The sequence below is a fragment of the Molossus molossus genome, unplaced genomic scaffold, assembly GCF_014108415.1.
Source record: "Molossus molossus isolate mMolMol1 unplaced genomic scaffold, mMolMol1.p scaffold_m16_p_4, whole genome shotgun sequence".
In the NCBI taxonomy this organism is placed as follows: domain Eukaryota; kingdom Metazoa; phylum Chordata; class Mammalia; order Chiroptera; family Molossidae; genus Molossus; species Molossus molossus.
In genome coordinates, this window is record NW_023425377.1 from 92,392,240 (window position 1) to 92,418,393 (window position 26,154).

General features: G+C 40.3%; 1 protein-coding gene across 1 annotated transcript in view; it reads right to left on the reverse strand.

Annotated features, from left to right (window-relative positions):
* The window catches only part of PALLD (palladin, cytoskeletal associated protein), a 377,267-nt gene extending 351,493 nt beyond the window's left edge, over positions 1–25,774 (reverse strand). The window contains exon 1 of the mRNA XM_036241570.1: positions 24,885–25,774. Within this exon, the coding sequence (XP_036097463.1) occupies positions 24,885–25,774 (890 nt within the window). The remainder of the gene's footprint in view (positions 1–24,884) is intronic.
* Between the last annotated feature and the right edge of the window lie 380 nt (positions 25,775–26,154).

The following is a 26,154-nucleotide window of genomic DNA, read 5'->3' on the forward strand; positions in this document are numbered from 1 at the left end:
AGTGGGAACTGAACCTGGGTCTCTCAGGACCACAGGCTCTAACCGCTGAGCCAAACTGGCCAGGGCCCTATTTTGATTCTTATAAGCTTTTAGAATTTTCTCTTCATCTTGAGATTTAATGATGAGCTCTACAAGTCCTTTAACATTTATTCTGCCCAAATTCTGTCTGACTGAGGACGCCTGCATTTCTTCAGCAAAAACTAATGTTCTCTTATTATTTCTCTCAATGATTTCCTTCTCCTCCATTATCTTTGTTTTCCCCTTATGGAATTCTAGTGGGTGGAACTTGGCCCCATGAATCTCCCTCAAATCTTTATCCTTTTTCTCGTAGTTATCATCTCTTTTTCTTCGTAATCTACGTACTAAGACACTTCATAACTTTCCCTTCCACATGAGATAATTAGCCCTCTCCTTTGATTATTCAGACTATGCACAAAAAATTTTATTTTCCTAATTCTATTTTAAATTTCACTATGTTCTGTTCTTTTTTCCCCCATAACAACACATTTTGACTTTATCAATGCTATATCTTCCTGTTGTTAAGTAGCAATTAAAAGACAAATCTTCTGTTTTAAACTTTTTCTTAAGATACCTTGGCTTTCTCATGGGATCAGTTCTATTTGTTCATCTTGAAGAAGAGAGAGAAGCAAAGTTCTTTCATGCTATTTATTTTCCTATAAGACCCAGTGATTCTTGGTGGTTAGATCACATTTATGAATCAAGACCTAGGAGGGCTGGTATAAATAAAGTGCTATGTTTCCTCTGCTGTAGTAAAGATCTTATTTTCCTGTGGTCTTTGTAATAGGAGTAGGGCCTGTGGATGGGAAGATTTCCCCACCCCCATATTTTCAAGGCAGGCAAGGATTTACTCCAAGGACAGAGTGACTTTCTGCTCAACACGCCTTCAGTAGGGTAGCTGTTTCTGTTGACCTGATGGCCATCGACTTTATGAAGACAGCGTTTGTATCAGCCTGGCGTCTGCATTGCATTAGCATCAATCTGAGGGGACATTTTCCATCAGCATTCATAATTTTTTGGTGAGTATTCCTTAGGTGTGGCCTGGCCCCTTTGGTGCATTTATAAATTTTATAGCCTGAGTTTCTTAAGCCAAGTTTGTTAGAACGGAGACAGAAGATATGTGAGTGGCATCTCCCAGTCATTCACTGCTTCTGACTTTGCAGCTTTGCTCAGATCAAAACGCCGGTACTCTATCATTCTTCTGCTTTAAGATGAATTACATCCATGCCTAGGGTTGTCTCTCTAGGGATTTGGAGAAAGTTGTCGTTCCCTATAATTTGTTCAAGCAAAATTATCATAAGATTCTGGGCCTAACCATGGATTTGAGATTCATCATCATCTGCTTAAAAATTGTATTAGTGATTTTAAGCAATGTTGTTGGTTACTCTAAAATGGTTTTATTACCAAATAGTATTAAAACAATGCACCACAGCCCTGGCTGGTGTGGCTCAGTTGGTGGTCCATGTACCAAAAGGTTGGTGGTTCAATTCCCAGTCAAGGCACATGCCTGGATTTCAGGCTTAATCCTGGGCTCAGTAGGGGGAGTGCAGGAGGCAGCCAACTGATGTATCACTCTCTCACATCAATGTTTCTCTCTCTCTCTCCCTCTCCCTTCCTCTGTATCTAAGAATCAATAAAAAAACACCTTTAAAATTTCATGAGATATTCCACAATTATGCCTATTCATATAGTCACACACATTCATATACATATATAAATCAATAAATCTTGCTACTATAATCAATCAGTAATAAGAGAATATGTCATTTCCCTTTTTATTCATGCCTTGAATTGGGGTCTGTGATAAGGGAGAATATTTTTAAAAGATGATTTATAGTTTGCACAAGAATTTCTTCCAGGGAGAGAATTCTCTGTTGGAAATATCTAGGTATCAGATGATTCCAAGACTTCAGAGGAGGGAAACTTTGCCCTGTCTGTTAGAAGAAAAATAATTTGGAGCTTCTATTGTTATCCAAGAGAGAAGGGAAGGTTGAAGTGGAGGTGGGTGGGGAGAGACATGAGAGCAAGAAGAGAGAGGCGAGGACTGGACACATCCCACGAAATCCCACATGGCGTGGTGGTTCTTTTTTTAAAAAAATATTTTGTTCAGATAAGAGTGGGAGGGGAAGAGAGAGAGAGAGAGAGAGAGAGAGAGAGAGAGAGAGAGAGAAATCGAAGTGAAAGGGACACATTGAGTGGTTGCCACCCGCCTGACCCAACCAGGGCTGGGGATAAACTGCAATTGAGTCACATGCCCTTAGCGGGAACCGAACCCGGGTCTCTATGGACCGCAGGCCGACGCTCTAACCGCTGAGCCAAATGGGCCAGAGCAGTGTGGTGGTTCTTGATGGTTACTAGTGAATGCGTATCTCCCCAGATTATCTGCCCTTTTAGCTCACACGTATTATGGGCATTCCTGCTCTCTCATCTCTCATCTGTTTCTTTACACACAACTTTCTGTGAAGTTCCTTAGGCTCGTAAATGTGAACAGAAACTTTTAAATGTAAAACTTAAAGAGATGCTGCATTTACACATCCGAGTTCTCTCAGCACAGCACAGAAGCAGCAGATGCAGGAACGGGAGCCCAGAGGGTGAGGAAGGACGTGGAGGAAATCCTAGGGTATGTTTTGAACTTCCACGAGTAGAATTGGCAAGAGTAGGCGACAATTATAGCTCTATCTTGAGGGGCAGGAACTTACCATTACAAACAACTATGTTGCCTGTCTCCCTCCTGAAATTGCAGGTTTACCCAGGTGATGCATGCAATCGTTGTGCTCTCTGACACCTGACGGCTTTACCTTCGGACAGTAAATGTTCATTATGTGAATAACATATTCCAAATCCATGCAATAGATGTCCAGTGACATGAAAGAGGAAGGCAGAGGACCCACTTGCAGGGAAATACTTAGTTTAGTGAGAAGGTTGAGATTATCAGGTAAAATACTGTACTTCCAGTCTTTGAGATCTTACTGAACTATCTTTCTCTGTTGCCAGTTGTGGTGGATAAATTAGAATTAGCTATTGTTATTCCATTTCTGTCAATTATATATACTCACTATTCTGGAATGTAAATTGTCCGGAAGGATCTATTCCAACTATTTCAGTATGTAATCAATCATTTCTTCACAGGACCTGAGGAACACAGCAGGTTGATGAGATAAAATATTAAAAATGTGTGCCGTCTAGCCCTGGCCAGTTTCGCTCAGCAGTTAGAGTGTCAGCTCGAGGACCAAAGGATCTCAGGTTCGATTCCCAGTCAAGAGCACGTACCTGGGTTGTAGGTTCAATCCCTGGCCCCAGTCAAGGTCGTGCGGGAGGCAACCAATCTATGTGTCTCTCTCACATCAATGTTTCTCTCTCTCTCTCCCTCTCCCCCTCTTCCACTCTATCTTAAACAAACAAACAAACATCCATGGGAAAATATCCTCGGGTGAGGATTAACAAAAAAATAAATAAAAATTAAATTAAATTAAAATGTGTACCATCTAGAGTCGGGGAAAATCTGGTTGAGAAACATGAAACTAGTTCAAAATTTACACATAAATGAAAATGTAAAATGCAAATAAATGTTTGAACCAATATGTTAGGTAAAGAAAGTATATGTTTTGCTTTGATGTCTTAAAACATTTATTTTCATTAACTGAATCTGATGTTCACTTTGAAAAACAAAAATGTCAATACTAAACAATTTTGTGTGTAATTAGGTGGCTTAAACTCACATATGCTTTATGTGTGTCTATAATCGTTTCTACTATCCTTCAAGACCTCCACTATAGAAGCTGCTGTTGAATCAGATCTTATAGTTTTTGAAAACGAAATGTCTCAAAAAGTTTTTTCATATCAAATGGTCATTCTCTAGTTTTAATAAAACAGACACAAGTTGCATGTAACATTTTATCAGTGATGTTTTGGAGGGGAAAACTGTTTCTGGCTTTTCCATCAGCTTCTTGGACATGCCGCTCAGGGAGGGTCTGAGGAAGCCACAGCCTTCTCATGTGTGATGTCCTGCTCCCCTCCTCCTTCTGGCCCCCGCACTGTGCTCCTTCCGTGCTGTGGGTACATGACTGAGGAAGGGAGTCAAGTTTTGAAGGGCAGAGAACAATTCTTCTTTTTTTGTCTTTTCCTTTTTTAAAATTTTAATGATTTTTTATTTTTCGATTACATTGACATACACTATTATATTAGTTTCAGTACAACCCAGTGATGTGACAACCCAGTGATGTGACATTTATATAACTTATGAAGTGATCACCCCGATAAATCTAGTACCCCTTGACACCTTACATAGTTATTACAATATTATTGACTGTATTACTTCTGCTGTACTTTACATCCCCATGACTATTCTGTAACTACCAATTTGTACTTCTTAATCCCTTCACTTTTTTTTTTTAAATCCTCACCTGAGGATATATTTTACATTTATCTTCAGATGGAGCTGGAGGAAGAAAGGGTTGAAGAGAGAGAGAGAGAGAGAGAGAGAGAGAGAAAGAGAGAGAGAAACATTGATGTGAGAGAGACACATTGATTGGTTGCCACCCGCACAACCCCAACCAGGGCCAGGATGAACCGCAACTGAGGTATGTGCCCTTGGCTGGAATCAAACCCAGGACTCTTTGGTTCACGGGCCGACACTCTAACCACTTGGCCATATTGGCCAGGGCTCCCTTCATTTTTTTTTTAAATCCATCTCCCCAAGCCCCCTTTCATCTGACAACAGCCAAAATGTTCTCTGTATCTGTGGGTCTGTTTCTGCTCTGCTTGTTCATTTATTTTGTTTTTTTTTACATTCCACACATAAATGAAATCATATGGCATTTGTCTTTCCCTGTCTGACTTATTTCACTCAGCACAATACCCTCTAGGTCCACCCATGTTGTTGCAGATGGGGAATTTCTTTCTTTTTTTATGGCTGAGTCAAATTTTACTGTATATATGCACCACTTCTTCTTCATTCATCTATTGATGGACACTTAGGTTGCTTCTGTATCTTGGCTATTGTAAATAATGCTGCAATGAACACACTGATGCATATGTCTTGTTGACTTAGGGTTTTGGGTTTCTTCAGATAAATACCCAAAAGTTGAATTGCTGGGTTCTTTGTTGTTTCTTATTATATAGCCTTTGTTTTATTTTTTTTAAAATTTTTTTTAATTTTTATTTTTTTATCCTCACCTGAGGACGTTTTTCCATTTTTTGTACAGATAGAGTGGGAGGGAGGGAGAGGAAGCGAGAGAGAAAGAGAAACATCGACGTGAAAGGGACACATCGAGTGGCTGCCACCCGCACGACCAACCAGGGCCGGGGACAAACTGCAACCGAGGTACATGCCCTTAGCGGGAACCGAACCCGGGTCTCTCCGGACCGCAGGCCGACACTCTAACCGCTGAGCCAAACCGGCCAGGGCTATATAGCCTTTGTTTTAACGTCTATTTTGTCTGACATAACTATTGCTATCTCAGCTTTTTTTGGTTTCCAATGTCATGAAATATATTTTTTCCATCCCTTTACTTTCAGTCTGTATATAGAACATACTACTTAAAGGTACTCCTAATTCATATGCTAGGCATTTCCTTTCCCGTTAAGATAGACTCTTCTGCCCACCTCCATTTCGACTTCTGATTCAAACTACAACACTGTTGTACCACCCTCCGCACCCTCACCTTGTGGTATCCCGTGTCCTGGATTCTCATTACAGCCTACTCAGTCCAACATAACAGACATGAGAAAAAGTCTGAGAGTACACCCATGGTAGCCAGTCTTCAAATAGACTACTAGGTGGAAGAAGATAATAAGAAAAATTGTTGTTTTAAGTTACTAAGTTTTAGACTGTTTTTATTGATTTTTTTTTAGAGAGCGAGAAAGGGAGAGATAAAAACATTGATTGATGTGAGAGAGAAACATTGATCAGCTAGCTGCCTCTTGCAGGCCCCCTACTGGGGATTGAGCCCACAACCCAAGGCATGTGCCCTGACTGGGAATCGAACTGGGAGCTCTCAGTTCATGGGACGACGCTCAATCTGCTGAGCCACATTGGCTGGGCTAGACTGTTTTTTTGTTTGTTTTTTAATGCATCACTTTTTTTTTTTTTTAATGCAAACCACCACTTCAAATACATAAGGCACCAATAATCCCCAATACACCACTAACCAAGGGTGTGTCTTTGAGTAATTTACACACCTCTTGAGCTTCAATTTCCTCCTGTATAAAATGGTGATCCTGTACAGTAATAACAGAGCCTACACTATAGGGCTCTTGTGAGGATTAGATGAGAGAATGGATATAAAGTCCTTAGAATAGTGCCAGGCAGATATCATGTCAATGAAGTGTTATTCATTATTTTTCTCACTAACAAAGAATGTATAAATAAGGAAATTCTACTAATGACATAAAATGTATTTTCCACCTTCACATCAATGTGATTCTTTTACCAAACATCAGAATTGAAGTTGAAGTTTACTTAAAAAGCCTAGAAGCAAATAATGAGAAGTAAAAGGGAAGATAGAGCTGGAAAAAATAATTTCCAAACTGGATAAAATGCCCGTGAGTAATCCAGAATTCATTTTAGCAATTATAGGGTAAAGTACTTCAGGAATGGGTCATGATGCCACAAGTGGATTATAATGATTTCGGGTCATCTTTCCATATAGATATGGGCAATCAGAAGAAGGACGTGGTGGTCTCAGCTAGGAAGAGAGGATGTAGTACATATCAGATAACATACGGAAGGTTCCACGATAGGAGTAGATCCAAGGTGGTGTCAGGGTTAAAGGAAACCACAGGGATAATGTGTTGCCTGTGGCTATAAAGCAGATTGTTACCACCCCTAAGCCTGTGGGACAAAGGGAGAAAGCAGCTTCCTGAACACAGAAGAGAGTATCATGTTGAGAGAAGAACTTCACTTAATGGGTAGAAACAGTACAACCCCATTGGGATGAAGGTAGGGGACTAAGTATCTTTTTTTTTTTAAATCCTCACCCGAGGACATCCTTCCATTTTTTTGTTCAGGTAGAGTGGGAGGGAGAGAGAGAACCAGATAGAGAGAGAGAGAGAAACATCGATGTGAAAGGAACACATCAAGTGGCTGCCACCCGCACGACTGACCAGAGCCGTGGACAAACTGCAACCGAGGTACATGCCCCTAGCGGGAACCGAACCCGGGTCTCTCCGGACCGCAGGCCGATGCTTTAACCGCTGAGCCAAACTGGCCAGGGCGGGGACTAAGTATCTTGAATTCCTCTCCATCTTTCTTCTACCCTACCAGGGCTCCTTGGGGGCTGAACCCAACCAGAGCCTGAAGAAATCTGTTGTGGTCCACCAAGGTCAGCTTCCATGGGCAAGTGATATGAGTGGAGAAGTGTGGAGAGAGGATCCACTGGGACCCGTGAAAGATAACAAATCAGAGGATATGCGGGGGCAAAAGTTGCAAGAGCAGACTCATTTAAATACTTGTGCTTTTATAACCTTAAAACAGTTTTATGTCAGCTTGGTCCAAAGGAATATTTGCATGTTTATTTTTTGATCTATTAATAAAGACTTTGTGAAGGCATAGGGAACCCACAGGAGGTACTGTCTTCATTTTCTTCCATGCCTGTACTGTTAAGTCATAAGGAAGCAACCCATGAACATTACTCTTTTCAGCAATGACTCATGTCACTTTAGGATTGTTGTCACATAAATGTGGTGAGCAAACAACTATTTCTTCACAAACAGCTGAGACAAATTCCACAACTGGTCAGCAAAGCAGGGGAGTCTTGCATGTTAACTTATTTCCCCTGGAGGTCTAATCTGGAAATATTTGGTGTATGGCTATGGTGATGGTCTCTAGCACTCAACTATCTCCAGCTCTGCCTTTTCTCATTTCTTCTTGGAACGGTTTCTGAGGCCATCTGCTTCTAATCCTTCACCTGGCTTCTTTCTGATTCTCTGTTTTGAGCCTTCATTTGCCTCTCTGTAATTTTTTAACCCCCAACTTCAAGCTTGCTTACTGCTTTGATAATCTAAGATCTGTTGACCGCATTTGGTTAACTAAACATAGCCATGCAGGCAAGGGTTTGAGAAAATACTCTACATGCCAAGAGCCTCAGGTAATATCTAACACTCGCGAGCCACCATCTCGTGGGCATTAAGCAGAGGTGATCAGTGCCGGTACGGCATTATGTTGGAATGTTGAAAGGCAAACTAAGTTGTGTTTCTATAAATCCACCTGAGGGGTACGCAGGCCTCCTAGATGAAAGGGAGGCAGGAGGGCGAAAGATTGCACTCAGTGCGGCGAGTGAAAAAGAGCTGAGCTGCAATGTGGATATGAGTGAGAGAGATGAACCCAACGCCTCTTTCAGTTTGGACGGTAATTTACTCCTAATCCATGGATGTGAGAAAATTTAACATTTGAATGAGAGCAAACTGTAATGAAAGACAGGTTTTGTCTGGGTTTGATCTTTTCCTGATTTGTCAAAATCTGAAAGCCAGACAACCATCAAAAGGAGTAGAGAAGAAACACATGTGTGACAGTTGAGAACTTGAGGAAGACCCCGTGGAGTCAAGAAACTGCTGAGACCACAAGTGCATTCTGAGTCGCAGGTAGCGAAGAACTAGTTCTGTGTTCCGAGGAAAACATGGCTTTGAGAGCCTTTGAGTTGTGTGGGGGAAACGGAACTCTGCTGGTTTTTTCCTAATTCTTGTTAGAAGACACATCTTTACATTCCGAAGAGCTAAAGCCGTTTTACAGAGTATACTGGGTGAATACATGTTAAGATTTGAAGATTTATACATGAAAGGGACTAGGTAAATATGAAATTCTAAATTACTCAAAGCAATAGAGATTTATGTAATCCCCATCAAAATCCTGTCATTTTTTTTTTTAAAGAAATGGATCAAAAAAATCATCAGATTTGTATGGAACCATGAAAGACCATGAAGAGCGAAAGCAATCCTGAGAAAAAGGAATGAAGCCCGAGGTATCGCACTACCTGATTTCAAATTATACTGCAGAGCTATGACAATTAAAACAGCATGATATTGGCAGAACACAGACACACAGACCAATGAAACAGAATTAAGAGCCCAGAAATAAAACCACAAGTATATGGACAAATAATTTTTGACAAAGGAGCCAAAAACACAGAGTGGAGAAAAGAAAGCCTCTTCAATAAATGGTGCTCAGAGAACTGGAAGACCACATGCAAAAGAATAAAACTAGATTACAGTTTGTCCCCTTGTACAAGAATTAATTTAAAATGGATCAAAGACCTAAATATAAGATCTGAAACAATAAATTACATAGGAGAAAACATAAGTACTAAACATATGGACCTTAGTCTTACAGAACATTTTAAATTCAAGAATTTGACTGCAAAGGCATAGAAAGTAAAGACAAAAATAAACGAATGGGACTATATCAAACTAAAAAGCTTCTGCACAGCAACAGAAACCATCAACAAAACAAAAAGGCAACCAACTGAGTAGAAGATGTTATCTGCAAACAACAGCTCCGACAAGGCATTAATGTCCAAAATATATAATTATCTCATACAATGCAACGCCTAACAAATAAACAATCCAATTAAAAAATGAGCAGAGGACCTGAACAGACACCTCTCCCAAGAAGGCATACAAATGGCCATCAGATACAAGAAAAAATGCTCATCTTCACTAGCTACTAGGGAAATACACATCAAAACTACAATGAGATACCACCTCACACATGTTAGAATGGCTGTTATCAACAAGACAAGTAATAACAAGTGTTGGAGAGGTTGTGGAGAAAAAGGAACCCTCATTCACTGCTGGTGGGAATGTAAACTGGTACAGCCACTATGGAAAACAGTATGTTGGTTCCTCCAAACATTAAGAGTTGAGTTACCACATGACCCAGCAATCCCTCTTCTGGGTATCTACCTGAAAAACTCAAAAACATTTATTTGCAAAGATATATACACTCCTGTTCATTGCAGCATTAGTCACAGTGGGCAAGACATGGAAACAACCAAAGTATCCTTTGATAGCTGACTGTGTAAAGAAGATGTAGTACATATATACAATGCAATGCTATTCAGCTGTAAGAAAAGATGAATTACTGACATTTGCAAAAACATAGATGGACCTTGAGAATAGTATGCTAAGCGAAATAAGTCCATCAGAAAAAGCTAAGAACTGTATGATTTCACTCATATGTGGGATATAAAACCGAAACTCATAGACACAGACAATGCTATGGTGGTTACCAGAGGGAAGGGGGTTGGAGGGGGAGGTGGTAAAGGTTAAAGGGGCCAAATATATGGTGATGGAAGATGATCTGACCTCGGGTGGCAGGCACCACAATGCAATATATAGATCATGTATCATAGAAATGTACACTTGAGACCTATACTATCTTATTAATCAATGTCGCCCAATACGTTTCATTAAAAATAATACAAAATACATAAATTGGCAATGTAAGTATTACAGGTATATATGTTATGCAGTGGTAACACAGTCCCTTTAGTTTGGAGTAGGATAGGCACACCTTATTAATAGATTCATCATTCTACCTGTATTGGCCTGTTAGAAATTGAAAAGAAAAAAAAAAAATCCAAACACATAACAGTCCTTGTACTAAAGTGATTCTACTGGTTGCTTTTCTGTGAAATTTCAGTTGTTTAAATTACAAACGATGGCATCTGTAATTTGAGGTAGCACACTGGCATGTTGCATCAACAAACAGTCAAAGCAAATGGGGCCTTTAAATCGTATGCACCAGAAACCTCCAATTAACATTCTTTCTCAAATATTAAAACCTGGGATAGAAATGAGTTGCTCAAGATATTTGCGGCATTGAGCACGTACTATTGGGTAGCCCCTGTGTCCTCCAAATGGAACTGACCCAAACCTGAGGTTAAGGTGGCATTTTCCTTGAGCACTCCACCACTCCCAGACTAACATGTAACACCTGCTCCCCATTTTCAACACAGGGCATGGCCCCTGATGAGGCTTAGTTATGCTGGGCTGAGGAACATCTGTCAGTATGAAGTGCACGTGGGTTTTTAATACAATAATGACACTCATCCTATGTATCGTCCAAAAGTCATTTTGATTTCTTCAATAATAGTCACCTGTTCAAAGTTAAACTGATTTAATCTCCAAAAACCAACCTTACTGTTTGCATTTTATAATGGCCTTTTGTAGAAAAGGTCTATCAGGAATTCATTGAACTAACATGTTGTTGGTGTTGCGGGGGCCGTTCCCCCTTTATTTCAGGCAGTGCTGATCTGTCCTGTTCTTGGAGTGTGGAATGGTTCCAGTCTCAGGATTCTGGCCAACGTATGACAACACATTCTTAATTAAAATGCTGGCCACTAAACGTAAGAATTAAATGGTACCATACTAGATCACAAATCATATCTATTATGTTCTGCTTGGGATTACTGCTCTGTTTACGAGAGAAAGAGAGAGACCTGGCTAAATGGCTTTGATAGTGGAAGTTACAGCCCATGCCCTCACAAGCAACATCAAAGGAGAACGTTCCTACTAATAAAGACGCTGGCTCTCCCTCCCGTCAACACCGCACAGGGGGCTGGGAGTGTGCGCAGTGGAAGGCTTCTCGCGAGGGCCAGTAAGTCACTGAGCGTGGCTCTTTCCTCCTCCAAGTTCCCCTAACATTGTGTGGGGCAGTGGAAGGAAGCCATTCATAGGCACTTTGCTTTTAGAGAAATACAACTGCCATGGTAGGTGTTTTTAAGGGTAACCTGGGGATCACCCTAATTTTCTGTGGGGGCACCATTCTGTAAGAAAGGCTGAGCACCCCGCTTGATTTTGTTTGGCAGTATGGTGTAGTGGACAGTGGGGCAATTTGCCTAAACAATTCATACCTTAGTTCCTTTTTCAGAAAATAGAGATAATAATGCTACATTCATTGACTCTAACATGCCACTCACTATATGACGCCTTTTTTTTAAATCCTCATCCGAGGACATTTTTTTTTTTTTTTTTTTTTATCTTCAGATAGGGAGGGAGAGAGAGAGGAAGAGAGAGAGAGAAACATCGATGTGAGAGAGACACATTGACTGGTTGCCACCCACATGACCCCAACTGGGGCGGGGACAAGCTGCAACCAAGGTACGTGTCCTTAGCAGCAACTGAACCCAGGACTCTCTGGTCCATGGGCCGATGTTCTCACCGAGTCAAACCGGCCAGGGCTATATGACACTTTTTTTTTTAAAAGAGATGGCTTTTATTTATTTATTTATTTATTTATTTATTTATTTATTTTATTAATTTATTTTTGTTACAGATGTTTCTCCTTTTTTCCCCATTGACACCTTCCTTCCCATCCTCCACCCCATCCCCAGCTTTGTTGTCCATGTCCATTGGTTATGGGTACATTCATATAAGTTCTGTGGTTTATCTCTTCCTTCTCCCCACCCCCTCTTCTGGGGATTGTCAGTCTGTACCCTACTTCCACGTCTCTGGGTCTACCCTGTTCCTCAGACTGTTATGTTCATTATATTCCACAAACAAGTGAGATCATGTGACACAATTTTTTAAATGAACAGTTAAGAAAAAAAATCATTTAGTACCAATAATACAAGTAACTCAACTAAAATGACAAAGTAAACAGTTCTAACCCAATCTGTATGTGCACAGACAATGACAACTCATCACGACTACTGTGGGACAGTGACTGCAAAGTGCTCTTTACCTCAGGGTGAATTCTTAGAATCCAAGGAACATGGTAGGATCTACCTGTAGGAATAAGTGAGTTCATAAATGGAAAGCTCTTAGAAGAATGTCTGGTACATGCTAAGTACTCAAGAAATGATGGCTATTGATATTATATTGATTATTATTACTAGGAGAATGACAATAACTTTCCCTAGGTTTTAACTTTAGTAGCTCTGTAAGAAAATAAAGAGAATTTTTTTTTTTAAAAAACTCATGACTTTAGAATAATCAGCAAAGGGTGGAGAAGAAAGAAAATGACATTTTAGCATAAACTTCCTACAGATTAGTTATATGTATAATTCTGCGCAATGACTGCACACACATACTGCTACAGTTAAGTTTCTGGCGTTAGCTGTCAAGACAGGTGTGACTAGGACTAGCCAAGCTCTTATACTTGATCAAATCCTCTTATTTGTGACTAGTATTTCCTCACTAGCAGTATTACTCTAGAAAGTTTGCTGGTCCACAGCGGCGCCTTCATCAAAACCAAGTTCATATAATAATGTGGAGAATTCTTATTCTGTCTGTGGTGATTAAAAATCCGGAACTGAAACTGTGACATTTCTACCTCATCTCCCTAGACCAGCGGTTCTCAACCTGTGGGTTGTGACCCCTTTGGGGGTCGAACGGCCCTTTCACAGGGGTCGCCTAAGACATAAGAGTAGCAAAATTACAGTCATGGAGTAGCAACAAAAATAATTTTATGGTTGGGGGTCACCACAACATAAGGGACTGTATTAAGGGTCGTGGCATTAGGAAGGCTGAGAGCCACTGCCCTAGACCTCATCAACTACGCATCTATTGCCCTCCCTATTTGTAAGCACAATTGGAACATCCTTTGCTAATGCAATTGGTCTGTGATACCGTCTATGACAGTAAAAATTATTTTGAAGATCTCGCTGGCTTTTAAAGGAAGAACCAGTTATTTTTAAATGTGAATTTTCTCCTCCTTCCCTCTTTACTTCTCCTTCCCTTTCTCATCTACCTCCTCCTCCTCCTTCTTCTTTGAAGATTCTCCTCCACTATTTGAAAACCCTTTTCCCCAGACGTGTTTTCTAGTTTTCCATTAAAAAATACTTCTCCAATTCCAGCAACAAAGACTAAAAGCTGTCACCTTAGGAAAAAAATCCTTATTCCTTTGGGTATTTTTATTTAAGTTTCCTGGCCCACATGTGGATTGTATAACCAGTGATTGGAAACTGTTTCTGTGGCCTAATTTACCATATGCTGTTATACAGAACCAGACTTCACTGTTAGAACTCATAACCAAGAGAACAAAGTTTCCACTTGCAATTAGTCATCGTTCTTCCAGGAAAGACTTTTGATTGGGTTTCCTCTATCAGTGCTCAGGTGACCAGCTGCTGACTCTTATTCCAGCAGATATTAAATACGACATGATTCCTTGCCTCAAATTAAAATTAAATAGGAAAAAATAATTTCTATTGCTACACATCATTTGAATATATCAACTCAGGAAATTTTTGCATCTTGGTCAGCATGGTAAACTATTAAATTTCAGACTTATAATTGTATTTGCTACAGAGGTATTATAAAGCAACTCCTTGTAGCCATCGAAAGAATGCACTAAGTGGAGTTCTTAAATTACTGTAATTATGCCCAGATTCAGTGATCCGTGATGCGGCACTGCCCCGAGGCAAATGAAGAAACAAGTTGAGAAGTACTTAAAGTTACTAACTCCACAGAAAAGACTTAAGGTATTGTGTAGTTTTGACTAGGAAAGTATCTGAAACTTCAAATTCTTTCAAAACAACGTTTTTTTTTCACAGTAGTTTGCATAACAATAAATTAAACTTCCAAAAAGCACATTCCTTTCCTTCTGAGAGTTTAGCTGTATGGTATAATACTTAGTAGGAAGAAAATACAAAATTAAAGCCAGTTTAATCTAGCTGGGTGGGGGTTGGGGGGAAGTGGAGAGACTGTATTTGTTACTTAAATTATTTTTCGTTGTCTTCCTGTTGAAATTATTGGAATAGAAAAACAGGGAGTGTTGGGGAACCACTTTCAATGGGCTTTAACAAATATTTGACAAGGAAGCTTGAAGTAAACTCAGGAACCTTGCTAAACCATTTAAAAAGCAGCAAGAAAACAATAGTGAATGAGATTTGATTTTTTGGAAGGCTTTTTAAATTGAGTGTGATCCACAATAAGGATGACCTTTACAGCTTTGAGATTTAGAAAGAGAGGATGGGGAGATAATTAGTTGTAGGAGGGAGGGGCAGAGATGGAAAGAAATGACTTTTCCTTGGCTTTGATCCCATCCTCTGCAGCAATGAAGGAACAGAGGGCCAAGTGAGGTAAAAGTTGCTAGAAAATGACAATAGAAACTAGGGGAAAGTATCCCACTGTATCCCATGGCAGCCTGATTCTGACCTTGAGACACAAATCTAGGACTCACGGTCCAAACAGGGTCAGAAACACCTTTCAAGATTCATTGTATTCCTTATACATTTTTTCTTTAGCCTATAATGTTGAAGTGTGCCCTTTCCATAAGCTCTATACCATTGTAAATAGTTAACAATACAAATGAGATCTGTAGGATGAAGAGTTTTAAAGAAAGGAAAGAGCCTGGCTGGTGTGACTGAGAGGTCACAGTTCAATTCCTGGTCAGGGCACATGCCCAGGTTGTGGGCTCGATCCCCAGTAGGGGGCGTGCAGGAGGCAGCTGATCGAGGTATCTCTCTCACATTGATGTTTCTCTCTCTCTCTCTCTCTCTCTCTCTCCTGTCTTCTCTCTCTAAAAAATCAATAAAAACATTTTTTAAAAACTTAAAAGAAAGGAAACAGATTCCAAGGTTTTGGGGAAGGTAGGATATAGGGAGTTTATACCAAATTGATGACAATAAACAATAAAGTGAACACTTTATAATAATAATAACAATAATAATAAACTTTATACTTATTACTTAATACTTATTAAGATACAGTTCTAAACCCTTTCCCTGTGTTAACTGACTTAACACTCATAGTAACACTAGAGGTTGGTACCCTTATTATTCCCATTTTCCCAACAAGTAAACAGAGGCCCAGAAAGGTTAAATAAGTTGCAAAGGTGACCCAAGTGCTACTAGATAGAGCCAGGATTTATACTCTTGCTCCAGAATCTGTGTTGTAAGTTACTAAGTTCTTCTGCTGTTTGTTCCATGAGCTGTTTGTATATTTTTATATACAAACACACTTTTCATTCTAAAGGGATTTTCTGTGGCTACCTCTCTTTCTTAGGAAAATTTATGTTGGTGTTTGTTTATTGATTGATTTTCTTGTTAAATCCAGAAACTTAGCTACTGAGATGCAAAATGAAATGATAGAATCTTTTTTTTTTTTTTTTAGAACAGATGCTACTGTTTGGCTACTGCCGCTTCACAGCTAGATAACCAATGACTGCTACAATCAATTCCAATTTCTGACCATAGGAATACTCCACATTTGCCTTGAATATCAAGCTCACTTCTTGATTCACTGAGATATCGGTATTAGCAGCACTATAATGTACAATGCCATGGACCTGTCATAGCATCGTGGTGTTCTGGGTTGACCAAAAAGAGGTGATAAGACATTTGCTGTCACTCTGTAAAGTTCAAATCATTAAAAAACAACCCAGGAGCAATATTTCCTGGGTTCTGTGATACTGAGTTAGTCCATTTCACTCACTGGTCTATAAAAGCAGATTCAATATTTGCATTAATGATGGTCTTTGGGCAGTTAAAGTATTGCAGTCAGTAATTTTTCAAGTGAGAATTACACATGGGTCAATATGGGATGAAAACGGGGATTGAGGAAAAAATGGAAAGAAGAGGAAAGAGCACAAAACAGCACAATAGGTTATATCCCTTTAATTTATTAATTCACAGAAATCATCTGTGTGGAGGAATTGGACATAAAGCTGTATCTCGTTTCAGTGTAAACAAAGGTCTTAATCGCCTTTGGTTTCTGGTTCAGTGACAACTAACTGTCCTAGAGAACATTTATTGTCCTTTGTAAAATAGAAAAGACTGTTTTTCAATTCAATAAAATGTACAGAGAAGAAAACAAGACTTTAAATGAATTAAATGAAATTTAAAAGAATGAGAAATAGGAAACTATAAAACTAAGTGTTGTTTCCTTTGGGAGCTGCCCCATTTTGTTGGCTCCCACCACTCAAATACAACGATGGAGGGGAGCCAGTGGGTCGGTGAGACAGGGACATACAACTCTTGCTCATCTTCAGACTTTTGCTGGTTCTAAAATTTACCTCGTGTGTACATGTACGTGTGTGTCTACGTGTAGAGTTTTTCTCTTAAGAACAAGAGACTCAAATACGAATTTGTGTACCCTCTATAGCCAATAAACTGAAAGAACTCACCGTAAGAGATTTTTGGGACAAGACAATACATATAATACATATTCTATTAATAACACCATGAATTCAAAATAAGAACATTCTCTCTCCCTTTTTAAAAATTGATTTTAGAGAGAGGAAGGAAGAGAGAGAGAAACATTGATGTGAGAGAGAAGCATAATTGGTTGCTTCCCACACGTGGCTCGACCAGGGATGAAACCTGTAACCTGGGTATGTGCCCCAACTAGGAATCAAACCCACCATCTTTTAATGTATGGGATGGGGTTCCAACCAACTGAGCCACACCAGCCAGGGTGAAACAAGATCATTTTTAAAAGCTCTAAAATACAACTAAAACAACCCATAAAACTGATTAACTTATAACTCACAAGGCAAACGGCTAACAGCCAACCTATCCAATTTGCATTGCTTAACACCAAGACATTTTTGGGATGGTGTTTAAGGAGTAAGTCATGCCATTAATTAGGAATAATGCTGATGAACATACCAAATACAGAGATGGGTTGGCAGAGAAAAATAAAAGTCAATATTTTTCAATAAATATAAAAATAAAATAATTTACACTTGTGTCTCTACTACCCATCTTAAGATATAAATCACTGCAAACATAGTTGAAGCTTCTGTGTACCACTTACCAATCATGCCCTTCTTCATTTAGATGGTTAGTTACCACTATACAAAATTTAGTATTCATCATTCCTATGGATTTTTCTGTAGAGTACTCTTATTATATGCCTAAGCCTGAAATAGTCCTGCTTTGCAATTTTAACTCCATATGGAGAATTTTTGCAACTTTTTAATATTGCTATGATGCTTGTGTGTTTCAGACATCCTGAGTCATGAAATTCTAGTCCATTCATTGTATTAATTACATCACAATTTATCCATTTTTCTTTTCTTTCTAGCTTTATTGAGATATAATTGACATATAACACTGTGTAAGTTAAAGATGTACAGTGTGATGATTTTCCTATTACTACAATAAAGTTTGTTAACACATCTATCACCTCACATAATTACAGGGTTCTTTTGTGTGCATGTTTGTATAGTGAGAACATTTAAGATCTACTCTCTTAGCAATTTTTAAGTATATAATACAGTATTGTTAACTATAATCACCATGCTGTACATTAGCTCCCCAGACTTATTCATCTTATAATTGGAAGTTTGTACCCCTTGACCAACATCTCCCCATTTCTCCCACTCGCCAATCCCTAGCAACCACCATTCCACTCTCTGTTTCTATGAGTTTGGCTTTTTAAAGGTTCCACATATGAATCAGATTATAAAGTATTTGTCTTTCTCTGACTGGCTTATTTTGCTAAGGAGAATGCCCTCAAGGTCCACCCATGTTGTCGCAGATGGCAGGATTTCTTTCTTTTTTATGGTTAAATATTATTCCATTGTGTGTGTGTGCGTGCGCGCGCACACACACACACACACACCACATTTTTGTTGTCCATTCATCCAACAACAGACACGATAGAATGGCTATTATCAAAAAGACAAGACATAACAAGCACTGGTGAGAATGTGGAGAAAAGGGAACCCATGGGGTGCACGGTTGATAAAAATGTAAATTGGTGCAGCCACTATGGAAAACAGTATGACGGTTCCTCAAAAAATTAAAAACAGAACTACCATATGATCCATCAATCCCACTTCTGGGTGTATATCCACAGAATATGAAATCAGTATCTCAAAGAGATATCCAATTTTTTTTATGAATATTTAGGTTCTTCCCAATTATATTGAAACAATGCTACTATGAACATTCTTATACATGCATCCTTGTACACATGAACTAAAGTTTATTCCAAGTATATAGCTACAAGTGAAATTCATTCATTTATTTCTTCAATACATATTTATTGAGCACCTATTACATTCCAGGCACCATTCTAGGCCTAGGGGACACAACGGTAAGAATCACATGTAAGTCCCTATACTCAAGGAATTTATATTCTACCAAGAGAGACAGATACTGAAAGAAAATTAAGTAAAATGTAGCAGGTAAGTTCTACGGAGAAACACAAAATTGGAGAGTGGATTAGTGAGTGTGGTGGGCAGGACCTGTTCTTTCACATAAGGTAGTTATGGAAGGCTATACTCGGAAGGAGAGAAAGAGTCCAACCCTGCATGTATCTGGGGGAAGAGCATTCCCAGTAGAGGAAAAAGCAAGTGCAAAGGCCCTGAGATAGGAGCATGATGGGCATGCTGGAGCACAGCAAGGACTCCATTGTAGCTGCAGGGACTAACGGGGTGAGTGAGTAGGAGGGGATGAAGTCAGAGAGATGGGGCCTTACGAATGTTTCTAAGGACTTTAGATTTTACTGAGTGAGATGGGAAGGCACTGGAGAGCTTTGCACTGTGTTGTGACCACAATTTCATTAAAAAGAACCATGCCAGGTGCTGGGTAGACTGCGATGAACAAGGATGAAAACAAGGAGACAGGTTAGGAAGGAAGGCAAATATCCAAAAGAAAGATGATGGTGGCTTGGACCAGAGTGTCATTCGTGGAGGTGGTGTGAAGTGGCAGATTCTGCACACATCAGGGGTAGAGCCACCTGGACTTGCTGGATGGACTGAATGATGTGAGGTGTGAAAAAAGGAGTCGTTGAAGATGACTCCAACGTTTTTGCCTTGAACAGCTGGAAGCTGGAAGGAGGACTGTCATTTGTTGACATGGAGAAGATTTAGGAAGAGAAGGTTTTTGTAGGAGAGGAGAATCAGAAGTTCAGTTTTAGATATATCAATTTTGACATCTCTCTTAGGTATCCAAGTACAGATGTCAAGCAGGCAATTGGTCATTACATGAAAGTCCATGGTATGTGGATCTTGAACATTAGTGTGTATCACAAAATTGTTCCCCAAATTGTTTTTACCTATTTACATTTCATGTGCGGTAACAACACTGCCAGTTTTTGTACTGATGCCCTAATAGTACTATCTGGATCTCATTGTGGACAATATTTTTTAACCAAACAATACTCCTGGGCTAAGCCACCTGGCTTTAAATTGTGCAGCATTGCATACATATTCATAACCCAGTAGCTGGTGGTGCAGTTACCACGTTTCCCCAAACCAAAGTGGACAATAAATGGCCTATACCACATATCCTTAGTAAGAAAAGTGAACCAGCGGCCTGTTTATATTTCTATTTTCTTTTGGGGAGATGAAAATTTCTAGAGACAGCATTGCAGTTTTGATATGGCTAATCCTCTTGCGTTAGCTTTTGATGATGATCAAAGTCTCGCTAATGTAAACTAATTGAAGGCTTTGGAGATGCTGGGTTTTGATTATATAAAGAAAGAATTTAATTGCTTTTAATTATATACATTAATTGAAACTTTCCTAGGCTAATAATGATGACCTAATAGGCATGTTGCGATTAGATATGAGTAATAATACTTAGAATATTAAACATGCTTGGACTATTGCTGAATTCCATTTTTACTGCAAAGAGTGGGTGGTGTTTAAAATGTTTTTTTATTCTTATGAGTATGTTCATATTTACCTTACAATGTAATTTGAATATAAGGATGGTTTGGATTACTGATCATGAATTGAGAATGATGTTTTCTTTGTAGTTGATGGAGAATATCTGCCAACCTCTTACATAAAAAGATTTCTTTCTGGTTTACATTGGTTGAATTATTTTAGAGTATTAATTTATTGCACACAGAGAATGACTAAAATGGCTATAGTTTTTAAATACAGAACAATGTTGTAGAAATTATCAGGATGCCAATTTCTTTAAAGATATTCAGAATATGAATTCCAATCCTAGAAGATTTTTAGACATATCGCTTCCACTTAATCTCCCTTTGTGGAACTTGTCAGTAAGCCCTGTGCAAACAGCAAAACAGCGATGGCTAAATCCTCTTAGGAATCCATATAGTACAGGATCAGGGATCATAAAACCTGAGTTCTATTCCAGTTTCTTTGACTAATTAATTATTTTCTGTTACTAGGCAACCAATTTCCTGTTTTCTACCTTGGTTTCCTTATATGTACATGCTTTTTTAATTTTTTTTATTTTTTATCCTCACCCGAGGACATTTTTCCATTTTTTGCACAGACAGAGTGGGAGGGAGAGAGAGGAAGAGAGAGAGAGAGGGAAACATCGGTGTGAAAGGGACACATCAAGTGGCTGCCACCCGCACGACCAACCAGGGCCGGGGACAAACTGCAACCGAGGTACATGCCCTTAGCGGGAACCGAACCCGGGTCTCTCCGGACCGCAGGCGGACGCTCTAACCGCTGAGCCAAACCGGCCAGGGCATATGTACATGCTTTAATATATATGGTTGCCAGAATAAAATAGTTTTATTTATTTTATTGTATTTTTTCTATTAAAATTTTTTAATGTTGACATAATTGCCCAACTTCACCCACACTTCACATTGGCTTCATTTTTATAATACTATAGGTAATTTTAAACTAAAGTCCTTTATGAATTTTTCACCAACTGACAACAGTTGAGAATGGAGAGGACAGGAAAGGTGAGTGATGTAAGGAAATTATGACTTTTAAAATTTTAATGTAATAATTTAAATTGTCAACAAATAAGTTGCCTATCATTTGAGTAGTCTCTAAATTGTATACAACTGAATATTATCTAAACTGTATATAATTTTGGTTACTAGATATAAGCTTTTCTTCCATCAGCTTTTTTTCTCTTTTGTTGAAACTATGCAAGAATAGAGGAGAAAAATAGAATTTTTTTCAGTCCCATTTATTGTGATAACTGGTGTATTGTGCCAGGTATGTTTGGGATTGGGTGAAGTGATTGTATATAAAGTACAAATGTCTTGAAAGGACTGGCCTGGCTTTGCTCCTACTGTTTCCATCAATCCGTCCTTCAGCTGGGGCGACTTCATCTCCATCTGTAAATTTCACTAGGTCCCGGTTCCCAGACCAAATGCTTTGTATTTAGGCCAAATTTAAGAAGCTCCAATGACCAGCCTAGCAGCCCAGCCGTGTCAGTCTAGCAATTTGTCTCCCTGTTCTGGAATCAGCACGTTTAGTCACTGAAGTCCTGCCTCATCTAATGGTGTCTGAGTCTCTTACTTCCTGCTCTGTCCTCTTGCCCTTTTGAAGCAGTAAGTAGCCTTGCCTTTTCCTTAATGGGTAGAATTTTCTCCCAGGGCTCCAGTTCCCCATGTCGCGAACCTGATACCTGCTTCTATGTCTTCCTGGGCTGCATTACTTTTAAGTAAGTTTGAATCTTACCATTGGCAACTGCGTCATACCTCACCCACCTCCTGTGCAGGGGCCAACTTCTCAGCACTGGACGGCTCTGCACTTACCAGCCAGTGTCTGTAGGGCCTCTGCTTCTAGTGTCCTCGCCCCACAAGTTCTGTCATCTGCTTCCAGGACCTGAGGAGGTGGCCTACCAATCAATAGGTCCACCTGATCTCTGGTTCTGAGTTCCTTGGACTAGTCAGTATGCGTCAGGTTCTAAAGTGCTCCAGTGCAGGGAACTCTGTCTTAAAGGTCTTCCTTACACAAAATTTCCCTCAAAGACATTTTTTTTCTCTTTAGACTGTCATATGTCTCATGTGGCAGAGGAGCTAGTGACTGTTCTTGGGCATTTGGTGGACTTACAGATCCATGGCAGAGAGGACTGGGATCTTTAGAACAGAAATGAAGAGAATCCAATGCACATTTACTTTGCCCCTCAAAAAACCAAAAACCAAACAAAAAATAACCCAACACCCCAAAAACTCCCAAAACTCAAAAAGATGCAAAAATGACCAGCTCATGATGATCATTTAAATGACGGAGCCTTCTCACCAAAGACTTAAGTACTCAAGACAGGCACAACTTGTAATGACTAATGAACATTGGTCATAGATTTTGGTGGATAGAGAGATGACCAGAGAAAACTAGTAAATAATTCTGTAGCTCTTAATTAAATTAATGCCTTATTCTCTCCATAAAAAAAAAAAAAGAGAGAGGCAGAAGCATAAATTTAATAGCTCCCCCGCCCCCAAATTACCAAATTAAGTGAATTTTGGTGCAGTTGAATTAGTCCTTTGATGTTAAGTGGATTGATTTTTGTCATTTTTGAAAGGGTATGGTACACTTACTTGCCATGGTAATACATTTGGAAGGGGCCTATTTTGGAGGTAAATGTAAGTGGACCCATATGTAGTTTTAAAACCCGTGGAACTGTTTGAGTGACATGTGACCATATTTCTAATGAAGAATGACTTGTTTCCAAGATTAGTGGGCCTAAAAACATTTAAATAGAATCCAAAAGAAATACTCAATTTTATTTCTATTATGGGCAAAACTATAAGAAAAAAATGTTTACAGAAAAGAGATGTATTAAGATGACAGAGTTTAGGATGACATTTAATTGAATGAGCACATTAAGAAGTTTATTACTGCCCCCTGCTGTCAGTTTCTAAAAGAAATATAGTAAAATTACTGTAAAAACTGACTTAAGGTGAATTAATTGAACACACTGTTTAGGAAAAAAGATCCCTGCCTCTAATTTTACCATATTTTAGCAGCTAAGGCTTACTCCGTGTTTGTGAGCAATGATTGGTCAAACTGGAAAAACAGACTCTAGTACAGTAAGTATTAGTGGATATAGGGTGAGAGGTAAAGTTTGAGATTTTTTTTAGCCAACGATGTCCTTTATTATTTCTCCAAATTTCATAATTTTGCATTTACTTTTTAATATTTACATAATTTAGGTAAAACACGTTTCATTCATAAAAGCCAAACTCTGAAAATAAATAAATGAATGGTTTATTTTTTAGAGTATAATCCTAACTTGAAATATTTTCATTTTGGCATATGAAATGAAGAAATGAGAAATAATACAAATAGTAGGTGCCACCAACGTAGCTGTCTCTAGGTGTAAGGCCTTGTCCCCCTCTTTCACATGTTTCTTATATAGGCATCATAAAACAGAATGAGGGAGGTATTATTGTGATTTCTGTTTCACAGATGAAGAAATGGGGTCACAAAGTAACTTGCCTTCTTGGTAAAAGGTGGAGCCATGATTGGAAACCCTGTAGTCTGACTCCAGTGTTCCTCCTCCCAACATTCTGCATAGAAGATATACACTCCGTAATTAAGGAGAGAGAATTTATAGACACTATAGTGGACATGGTAATGTGCATTGACTCCAACGAACGGCACACTCATGTAATTGTGACTCTTTCGTGGTCCCTGTGCCCTAGTGGCTACAGTCTGTGAGTGAACAACAGACCAGTAGCGCTCTCACTCCGGTTTGATTTTGTTAGGCAAGGTCTGCCCTCCTCGGTTGCACCCCGTGGAAGGCATGCGGGTGTGCTTACCTTAGTGTGCCGACTGAGCCCAGGCTTGGCCCAGTCACATATCAGGGGCTAGTCTTGTGGATGCCTCTGCGCACGTGTGCCAGACAACTTCTGTGTTAGCCGCACTCTCCAGCAACTCCCGTTCCAGACGGGCGCCCCTGCCCCAGTACTACTTGGAATAAATCGGGTGCACATTTTAAGTGTCCCTGGCTGTCATGCCTTCCGGAGTCTAACAGAACAACCGGTGTGTGCTCCTCTGTGCGCATCTGGTCCTTTGCCTTCCCCACCCCCGGTATTCGGTGGCTCATGACAACAAATACAGTCCAGCAGGCACCAGGAGGTCGACTAGTCTTTGCAATTCGGGGACGCCTTCGCCTTGCAGGGACTTGGAAACACTATTCAGGCTCCAGAGGGCTGACTGTACAGGAAATCCCTTCTCTCCCCCCACGAAAGCAAAACTACAACTCAACATAAATCCATAATCACAGTAAAAAAAAAAAAATCCTTACCTGACTCGAGGAGTTGGGTTTCCAGTGACTCGACACTCCAAGTAAACTCGGCTCCCTTCTGCCACCTCTTGGCTGCGCAGCTTCTGGATGAACCGAGGGGCGCACGGGAAGAGGAGAGCGCTCTGCGGCTGTGGGTGCGAGGTGCTGGCGCCTGGCCCTGCCTCGCCCTGCTCTGCCCCGAAGCGATGCCTGGCCTCGGGGAACCTCACCTCCGCTTCCATTTCCTGCTGCTCCGCCGTGGGGCTGTGGCTGGCGCAGGCGCCCCTCAGGGCCGACGGCTGATTTTTAGGAGACAGGTACCCACTGTCGGGCGAGGAGGACTCCCCATTCGGGCTTCTGTTTCGTGGCTTCGCCGCTTCTCTGAAGATGGACGTCAGCTCGTCGATGAAATTAGCCGCCTTGTCGCACAGCTGGCCCTGGGCGCCAGCCTGCCCTTGATGGGCCGCTTTGGGCTTTCCACCCGAGCTGGGCGTTTTGGGACCCCGTTTGTCCGCCTTCCGCAGGCTGCGGATGTAGCTGGGTCTGGCAAGCAGGGGTGAGAGGGCAGGATTCCTCCGGGAACCAGGCGAGGAGATGCGCGGCCCCTGCTCGGGCCTGGCATCCCGAGGTCTTCCCGGGGAGGCCGGCTGGCCCACCCGGGTCTCCTCCCGGGAAGGGTTTTCACGGAGGCTCCCCGGAGCGGTGTGGAAGATCTGGGAGATCTCCTTTTCCGAGTCAAAATCTTCGGTCTCGGAGTTGGCTATGGCTCTCCGGGCCAGGTCAAGGCTCTTGTTGATCTCTTCCTGGCTGAGAAAAGCAGATAGGCCTGGGAAGAAGTCAGCATTCTTGCTTTCTTCCTGCACGTCTGATAGGGAGTCATAGAAGGAGTCATGGGAGGAAGTCTCTGACATGTTTGGATAGTCTTCATACACTCTCTGTCTGCGGGGGACAGGAAGGCCAGCGGCACTGGAAATCAGTCTACTTCTGTCCTGAAAGACAACACAGACAGGCTTGCCATGAGCAGTCATGGTGTGTGTGTGAGATCCTGATACTGCTAATTGACAAATTGGGAGAAACGTTAAGGTGAACAAATATCCAGTTGCCCCTGAACAACACGGGTTTGCCCTGCCTTTTTATTTTTATTTTAGTAAATACGGCCTGCCCTACCTAGCCTCAGTTTCGCACCTGTGGATTGAGCAAGCTGTGGTGGAAACAGCATTTTCTTATCCCCCCTGCAGATTTGCAACTGGAGATTAGAAAAGACTCATTTCTAGCTGTGGTTGGTTGATCC